The sequence below is a fragment of the Dunckerocampus dactyliophorus genome, chromosome 19 (assembly GCF_027744805.1).
Source record: "Dunckerocampus dactyliophorus isolate RoL2022-P2 chromosome 19, RoL_Ddac_1.1, whole genome shotgun sequence".
Taxonomy (NCBI): Eukaryota; Metazoa; Chordata; class Actinopteri; order Syngnathiformes; family Syngnathidae; genus Dunckerocampus; species Dunckerocampus dactyliophorus.
This window is the reverse complement of record NC_072837.1, coordinates 5,356,336-5,366,018: the sequence shown is the minus strand read 5'-3', so window position 1 is coordinate 5,366,018 and position 9,683 is coordinate 5,356,336. Positions and strand designations below refer to the sequence as shown.

Below are 9,683 nucleotides of genomic sequence, written 5' to 3'. Positions count from 1 at the left end.
GGCTTCGTGCTGTATTCCAGTTTCACCAATTACAGCGACAAAATAGTGCAACTGTGTAGCGCATGCGCAGTCGCGGCCAGATTAAGTGGGCAGCGGTCTCGGTGTATAGCAACAGAAAAGCCCATCATCTCCTACAACGGCACGGCTTGTGTGAGGGACTTTGTCGCCCTAGAGTAAGTCCTCTTCACTTTACATAACTCAGAGTCTACCTATTTACATGTAAATTTAGATATTTGATGTCTCTATTGTCGTATAGACGGGCGGAATGGTGCACCACAACCGCCACACTGGGTGACAGACCCGTCTTTCTTTTTGTGGTGTGTGTTTTCCTTCAGGCCTCCAGAGGGGGTAACGTTAACTTCGGGTCGAACAGGTCCACGTTCTATGTAATACTTACCGACAAAGGGACATTTCTCGTCGCCAGAAGCTACAAAAAATATCAACAACAGCGGCCAAATGTCAAGTTTAGTTGCCTAACCGACCTTAGCAGAAGTTAGCAAGGTGCTAATATGGCCGCGTTGTAATGTCAACTGCGTAAAAGACTAGTTGTGACTAAAGCACTCTATTATTAATTCATTAGTGGGTTATTATTACATTTACTGCACCTGCGTACGCTTCTTACATGTTAATATCATGCTGCAATATTAGCCTAATACGAACGTCCCTGTTATTGACAAGTTAAATGAACTGTTTATTGTCCACACGTTATTTTGACAGCTTCACAAAGATTGCGTCCATGTGATTTAAATGGATCATTTCAGCAGCACAGCACATAAACATAATCAGCATTTTTATAATAATAATAATAATAATGATAATTATTTTATTTATTTTCCTGATTGTAACCTAGATTCATGATACATGTCACTTGTAGCCACACACTTTAAGAACATCTACATGTCTGATTAAAAGGCAAGGTAGACAATATTATGTGTCATATTGATTGTGTACACACCTCTTTTTTATGTAATTTTACGGAGGGTTGCACCATTCTGCCAAAAATGCGAATCACGATTTTTGTCACATGCACACACACCATGTTCAGGGCCGCGTGCTTTCATTTGAACTGTTCTTTAATTGTTATTAATAAGGGTGTCACAGGAGCTCTCGAGATTGAAACGTGACAAGATTTCTCGTTCACAAAACAAACTGTCTCGTGGGCACCTGGCCTGGGATAATAACAAATACATTAATTAATCACACAATTCATTAATCACCCAATAAATTAAAATGAACTCATTAATTTCAATAAAAATTGCCATGTGCATGCGTGCATTTATTTTATATATTTTTTTAAACTTTATTTAAATGATAAATATCAAAGGACAGCAGGACAGCCCTGATGTAAATAGACAAAAGACAAGTCGATAAGACAAAAACAGTGAGCTGGCATTGTTCGGCTACAAGCTGGAACTATTAATGCTGACACACCAACGTTTGACACACACTACCAACTGCCTGTGAGAATGCACATGTGAAATCCACAACTTTACAGAGTGAAAGAGGACATATTATAGGAAATATTGCATAGAATTATTAGTTATTATCATTATATATTATTATAACAGTGGCTTATTTGGTCTCAAAAAATGTTGACAATAAAATGGTTTAGTTTCAATTTTTTTTTACCCATTTATTCTTTAAAAGCTTTTTTTGCAAACATTGAGTGTAGTTACAGCAGTGATGAACATATAAAGTGCTTATTTACATACGTAAGGGAGTTATAGAACACAATACTTAAGACGTAGGACGAGTAACGATGTCGTACAAGAGAAAGGGAGGGTTGTGCGATGTCGGGAGGCTTATGACTAAATGAGAAGTGGTCTGTATGCTGGCATGGCTGTCTGTTTTCCTCGTCTCCCGCCTCCAAACAGGCAGGAAGAGGGTTCACTCTGTGCATTGGTTTCAGCGCCTTTGTGCGTCTGTTCCATAGAACAACGGCATGAATGGTGTGAGCGCCTTTGTCTGGGTGGGTGGAGGCGAGGCCGGTAGCATACACACAGACTTCAGAAGAGTGTAAAGTACTAGAAATTATTTTAGTAGATTGCAATATATTGCCTTATTTTTTTTTATTGTACAAATCTCAAGTCTCATCGTGTTCTCGGAGACCCAATCTCGTGTATCGTCTTTTCTCGTGAACTGAGTGTCTCGTGACACCCCTAATTATAAGCATTAATTTAGGCTCCTCGTCTCGTTTTGCTTTAAAGAAACCGCCACCGGTCTGTCTCTCGTTCTTCATCGGTGGTCCCGGAAGGTCAGTTGATGGTGAAGGAATAGAAAGACAAAATAACTGTTTATGATATGAAATGTATTGAGATATTTCAATTGTTTGGTTGGTTTATTGCAAAGTTCTGCACGTTGATAAACTTGGCAGCTGGGTGGGGGGGGGACGGTAGAATGATTTTCAGTGCAGCTGAATAAACCAAAGAGTGTTTTATGTGTGAACCTGTTTTGGCATGTCGTCGGCTGTCCCAGCCAAATTAGCAGCATGTGCTGAGTGGACAGTTAACTCTGCGAAGCTCTGCTGTCAGGAAGTGATTGTTCAGCACAACATCCTGTCTGCTGTTTATTTTGGACCACGGGAAATGCTTTTGTGTTGTTGTTGTTGTTTTTGACTCCTTTAATTCCTTTGTGAGTTAGGTTGCGCTGCATTTGTTAACCTTGAAGATGAGAATGAAGCAAAAAAGTGAGATTGGCTGCAACAACAGTGCGACTGATCCCTTTCTCATGTGCCCAGGTCTTGTTGTAAGGTGGTCCGGCCCAGACTTGTTGTAAGCGGTTTACGCCAACACACACCCAGTGAGGTGAGCAATATGATTTCACCTTTTTGTTAATTTGTTGTTTTTTTTTTACCCTAGTGAAGCTAATATGGTTGTAAAACAGTCAGCCATATTTATGAAGGAGTATTAGGACCACACTGAAAAGAAAAATGGAACATATTAGATGAATGAAGTCATACAATTGTATGGATGGAGTTGTAATTGTGAAAATGTATTTGTAATATTAAGAAAGAAATTAAGTTGTACCTTTACAACACCAAACAACCGTGTACTATTATAAAAAAAAATTAATTTTTGCAATTTTTTTACGATGAATTATACAAAAATAATTCAGCAATTTAGCAATTTAGCTATTGCTAAAGAATTGTTGTGAATCGAACAAAATCCACATTTGGTGACCGCCGACGTGGGTAAAAATGTCAACTGCCAACAGTGACAACGAGACCACGCCCGTGGTCACAGCAAGTACGGGAGCCCGTAGGCCTATATACAGCATTTTTTCGGTTTTCATTAATGGGGAAAACACGATACCAATATCGACCAATATTTTATGTCAATATCTGCCCTAATAATAATAATAATAAAGATTTTTATTTTACAAAGATAAAGGCTTACTAATTATGAGAAAAAAGTTGTCATTTTACATGAATAAAATTGTACCATTTTGAATGCAAAGTGGTACGGTTTTGAAAAAAGAATAGTCATTTTACAAAAATTAAGTTGTACTATTTTTATGAGAAAAGTTACAGTTTTACAAAATGAACTTCTACTATAATGAGGAAAAAAGAACATTTATTACAGTTCTCCCGGCTTTATTCGTCACACATGTAACTGTGTGATTTCCTGGCTGTGTGTGAGGCAGGAGGATGGCGGTGAATGTCTATTCCACCTCTATGACTAATGAGAACCTGAGTCGCCATGACATGTTGGCGTGGGTCAACGACTCGTTACAGCTCACCTACACTAAGATTGAGCAACTTTGTTCAGGTAAACACACACACACGCACACACACACACACACACACACACACACACACACACACACACACACACACACATATATATATCGAACATAAGGCACCCACTGTGATGTGTTCTCCTTACAGGTGCTGCATACTGCCAGTTCATGGACATGCTGTTTCCAGGGTGCATTTTGTTGAAGAAAGTCAAATTTAATGCCAAACTGGAACATGAGTACATCCACAATTTCAAGGTCTTACAGGCTTCATTTAAGAGGATGTCTGTGGACAAGGTGAGCACACACGGTTCACTAGATAAGAGAAACATTTTGCCCTTTTCAGTATTTCCACTGAGGTGTCGAAACACGATGCAGTCGTCCCTCGTTTATTGTGGTTGATTGGTTCCAGACTTGACCGTGATAAGTGGATTTCCATGACGTATGATTCCTTCTTTATAAATACAATAGTTTTGTAGTTATGGCATAGAAAACCTGTTTACAATCTTCTAAATCCGGTTTTTGACATTATTAGAGCCCTCTAGGCATGAAATAACACCCACATAATAACCTTTACATTTATATTATCCGGTATAGTGGATATAATCAGACAAAATAAGACAGTTTACCTTGTAGGGAGGGCAGAATTGATGGCGAACAGGAAGTGATGTCAGGGGTTCAGAGTTCAGTGTTAGCTTGTTGAGGCAGCAACAGTAACCAGTGTTAATATTATGATTGTTATCAATACTATGTTATTACTTTTACTGTGCCTGTTGTGAGAAAATGTAAACCTGCAATAAAAGCCAGTCATTCCAAGTCTGGTGCTTTGGTGGTGGCACCTTGTGACCACTGTGGGATACTACATTCACAAGTCGGTGGTCTTTATGGCTTATTCTGTATTTGTGTTTTAGTTGATTTAGCAATTTTTATGCTTGAAAATGCTTAATTTGGACAAAAAAAATATACTTTGATTTGCATATTTTTCGCTAATAATAGGCCGTGAAGCAGCAATCATGTATGAAGGAATTAATGATAGCTTTTGTACATGAGCAAATCTTGGTTCACATATCTTAGTTAACAATTTGAAGGGCTTGCTTTGCACTGAACAGGAAGTCACTGTGTGCATGTTTTAATGCTGTGTAACTGGAGAGTAGTTATGTTTTTGTTTCACACTGCTAGGCGGTAACGATGCAGTTGACAACACGTCGACATTAATGAACTAATTTTTCATGGAAATGACCCCATATGTCAGCAAAAGCTGTCCACCATGCTGGCATTTGCCAGTAATAACTCGTTGATAGGTGATATTAGTGACACCTAGTGGCCAGTGTAGCCCACAGTTCATAAATGTCTTGGATTGCCTTAAACTGTCTGTGTATTTTTGTTTATTTACAACATTTTTATGCTTGAAAATGCTTAATTTAGGCCACGAATACGTAACATTTGCTTAAATATGAATTTTCTTGGACTAATAAAAAAACCATTGTTACCACAAAACAGATCATTTAGTAATTCATTAATTTAAAAAACAAAACAAAAATGGAACAAATGATGTAATGATCTTCTCATTTCTGCCTCATTTGCTCAAAATAGAATCAGCCAGCGAAAAAGAGGCTAGGAGTCTAAAGATAGAACATATTAAAAGCCTCGTCAGTTGAACACGTGCTATTAGGCTAGAAAATCATTTGTGATTGGTCTCCCTCCTGTGTGTCTTTGCTCCAGATCATTCCCGTGGAGAGGCTGGTCAAAGGCAAGTTCCAGGACAACTTTGAGTTCCTCCAATGGTTTAAGAAGTTTTTTGACGCCAACTACGACGGCAAAGAATACGACCCTCTACTTTTACGACAGAGCCTGGAGGGAACGCCGCCACCGCCCAATTCTGGTACAACACACGACATACATGTGTGTGTGTGTGTCTGTCTGCGTATGTACATAGGCTTCATTTCATTCATTCCTGCTACCTCTTGATGCAACCACATCCCCACCTCTAACACAGGTGAACCCATTGTCCACAAAGCTAAAAGACCTGCTCGCTCAGGTAACACCCACTCCATTCAGGCATGTTTGTGTGTGTGTGTGTGTGTGTGTGTTTGTTTGTTCATGCTGACTGAATGTTTTCCTGACATATTTACTCTAATATGGTTTGTTCTAATATTTGTGATCATGACGTTTGCAGGTGTAAATACCATCTAAGTTTATCAGAGTTACTTTTATGCAAGGTGTGTTTTAACCACTATGTGACCCTATGTAACCACAACATACATTTTTTTGTTCCGTTTTAGTATTTTAAAGGGTGATCTCAACTTTTTCATCCCCACAGTGGCTTGGCTCTGGTGTAGATATGTTTAGCTGTGTGTGTTTGTGTCTGGCAGGTCCCATCAGAACATCTCCCACAGGACCTAAGAGTGTCCCCCCTCCTCAAAGGCAGATCAATGCACCAGCAGCCCGTAGGAACCCTGCCGTGACCCGCAATGGAGGAGACTCTGAGCTCATGGAGCTTAACCAGCAGGTAACCTAGACCCAGTGATGGTGGCCTTCATTTTGGATGAAATGCGTGATCCTTAGTTGATTTGGTCTATATTTAGTCAGGGTGTCATGAGGTTGCGTCCACGAGAACGAGTTTTAACATTACTTTTAAGAAAAGCACAATGAAAAAATAGGGCTGTCAAATGTCTAAGAATTTGCATGAAATTAATCACAGTTTTCAAATGAATTAATCGTGATTAGTCACCATTTGCAACTTTGTGTGAAATATGCCCATTTCACTGTATTTTATGACCAAAAAGATAAACGTCAGGGCACAATATTATATATTTGCATGTATTCACAGCTCCAAATGAACTCCAAATTAAATCATGCTAAAAGATGCCACACATGAACATCTATTTGCCTAAGATTAGTCTCTTTAAAAGTAGCAGAACATTTGAACCACACTTTAATGGTGTTATTATGAGCCATGAGGGGTGGCATTCAAAGACACCACGTTTCATTTCACATTTTTTTGAGTGTGATGTAGTTTCTGGGATTTCCGAGCATACTTAAATGCAGCAAACTGTACTTCCGCAGTAAGAGTTACTCCAGTGATTGACGAGAATATCCGCGTACTATTTGTCTTTGTGTTTATGCTTTTGTAGTCCACACGTACACGCCTAATAAAGACGTTATTGCCATGTTTGGAGTGAATGCACCTCGCTGTTGTCGAGTTACAATAAGGAAGTGTCGTTCCGAGGAAGACGAGAGACGTGTTTAGGAGTTGGAGGTGCCTAGACTATATAGTGTTGCAATTGCAGTGCTGTTGATGTGTTCAGGTCTGAATAAAGTTCTAAAAGAGCATTAGAGTCTGCGTGGGGACGCTCTTGTACTCCTGTCTGCTGTCACGACACAGATGTGTAGCTTGACATGGTGCGCAAGTACGCTAGAAATGTTAACGGCGTTAATTAAATACATTAGTCACGGCCATTGATGCACTATTTTTGACAGCCCTATGAAAAAATATATGACAATATCATTTCCACACTGTTACACTTTTCTGCACTGTGTGCTTATGTTAGCGGCCCCGCCTCCACCCACCGAGGCAGAGAGACTGTATGACAGACAAAAGAGTTCACTCCATTCATGCCGTTGTTCTATGGAACAAACGCACCAAGGTGCTGAAACCAATGCACAGAATGCCTGTTTGGAGAAGACGAGGAAAACAGGCACATATGCACGTGGCAATGTATTGAGGCCGGCAATTTTTACTTATTGTGTGATTCATTAGTGAATTTATTATCGTTCTATACCTAGTGCCCATGAGAATTGTTTTCTGAACAAGAAATCTTGTCACATTTTAATCTTGTGGCTCATTTTTTTTTGGTTTTCCTCTCCTCCCTGCACACAGCTGCTGGATATGAAACTAACCTTGGACGGACTTGAAAAGGAGAGGGACTTCTACTTTGGAAAGCTGAGAGACATTGAACTCATCTGCCAGGAAAGAGAAAGTGAAAGCAACCCAGTCCTGAACAAGATCTTGGACATACTGTATGCTACAGAGGTAACTCTCATCACCAAATCAAAGTATCGATATTTTAATTTGAGAATCAATCTCGGGTGTACAGAGCTGGTAACCAAAGATTCACTTACAAACTAGCGAAGCGCGCAAGCTAGCGATGACATGGGAGACATGGCGGGACTGCGCAAGGAGCTTGATCGACAATGGTCTACAGCCAATCAGGATGCAGAAACCAGTGGGCGGTGCAGACAAATGAGAGAAAGAAGAGATACACTCAACTTCCCACCATGTAATTCTTCTTAAAGGGCCAGGCTCGGCCTGTAACAGCGTTCATGCGCTCTAATTTAAAAAAAAAAAGAAGCACAAAAAAAAAGCGCAAATCAGCGAAAGGTGGACCGCGATAGAGCGAGGGAACACTGTTGTGCCAAATGTGCTCCAGAAAAATCGTTTTTTAGGGGGGAGTAGAGGGAGGAAACAACATGCGAACCTCAACCGTTTGTCTTGTTTTACAGGAGGGCTTTGCACCACCAGAGGATGATGATGTCGATGAAGGAGCACCGGGAGATCAGGACGAGTTCTGAGCTTCTCCCCCGCCCGCAACTAATTTAACCGTCATCACCATAACCACATAAAGTGTGTATTTTACACCCCCGCCCCCCATCATTTTTAATTCTTTTTTTGTTTTTTTATACGAGGTCCCCCTTAACTCCTCCCTGTCATTTGGATTACAGCTCTTTTATTATCACGCCACGTTAAAAAGTCTAGCGTGCAAAAAAAACAACAACATTAGACCAGCAAACACGGCCGTTTGTACCAAGTCTGGTGGCAGCTGTGTTTCGCCTGCAAGACCGGCACACGTTTTCAGAGCAATGAGATTACAGCACTGACAGCCCGGAGCCGACAGCGTGTCTGAAGATGCAGGTTGCTTTCTTTTCACCGTGCACTTTAACTGGCGTCATTACTGCAGAGCCTGCACGCTTTCTGTACAAAAGTTGCTAAGGTGGTCATTTCGCGAGGTGAGATTACACGGTAAGTGAGGCTCATGCATATGTATTTGCACAGCGGCACGTGAACGGGAGCCTGCAGACATATCAGAGACCGGCTCGCTTGTACAGGTTGTCATGTCAAGTAAGCCTTTATTCATCAAAATATCCAGTCAATACATTCTACAGCTTGTTTATGAGACATGATGTATTTATGACTTTATTTATTTTTCTTTTTTTATAAATCAGCTTAATCACTTTCGGGGGAGGGGGGGAAAAAGTGGTTGGATTGAAAGTCTTGCACTAAATGTAGCGAAAGAAACCCTGTCATGTGATCCGAAATGCCAACCAGCAGTGATTGGCTGCAGCCAGAAACATAGAAAAAATGCAATTTTATATTCTTTTTGTTGTTGTTTTTAATCTGCATTGAATACCTTTAAAAAAAAAGAGGCCAATTCAGAGTTGTCATTGTTGTCATGAATTTATTTAATAGACAAATGTTAGCTTTTAATTTTATTAATGAAGACAAAATGCACAGCGAGTGAAAGAAACTAAATTACTAATGTTTGACTAGCGATTTTAGCTGCTATTTGTTTTGTTATTTAATTTGAGTTTTCATGTACTGCATAGCACTAAAATGCCACATTGTGGTGTGTTGACACTGACAGCCTGGCAGAGTGGTCGAAATTAGTTGGACCTTCTTTTGGACTTACTGTTGGAATGAAATAAAGCTCTGAGGTTCAAGAAACGCACCAATCTGTGATTTTCTTTGTTGACATCACATTTACCAATTTTATGTTTATTACTTAATAATAATTACTATTTAATATACAATAACATTGAATGAAAATACAACACAATATACACAATTAACTAATGTATAATGTATAATGTATTACTAATTGTTAGGTGAGAAAGGCACTAGGCTCGTCACTAAGATTCCCTGGGGAACACATTTAGTGTGACACTGCTCG

At 39.8% G+C, this 9,683-nt stretch overlaps 1 protein-coding gene across 2 annotated transcripts; it reads left to right on the top strand.

Moving 5' to 3' along the window:
* The first annotated feature begins 69 nt into the window (after positions 1-69).
* On the top strand, positions 70-9,455 carry LOC129172673 (microtubule-associated protein RP/EB family member 3-like). Of its 2 annotated transcripts, XM_054762638.1 has the most exons (9): positions 70-173; positions 2,738-2,804; positions 3,643-3,767; positions 3,887-4,032; positions 5,458-5,617; positions 5,732-5,773; positions 6,108-6,244; positions 7,616-7,768; positions 8,239-9,455. In XM_054762638.1, exons 3-9 carry the CDS (start codon positions 3,647-3,649, stop codon positions 8,305-8,307), a joined length of 828 nt encoding a protein of 275 aa, XP_054618613.1. In that variant the 5' UTR covers positions 70-173; positions 2,738-2,804; positions 3,643-3,646; the 3' UTR covers positions 8,308-9,455. The 2 variants fall into 2 exon arrangements, with proteins under 2 accessions (XP_054618613.1, XP_054618614.1); XM_054762639.1 differs by lacking the exon at positions 5,732-5,773 and having other exon boundaries at positions 73-173.
* Positions 9,456-9,683: the final 228 nt, after the last annotated feature.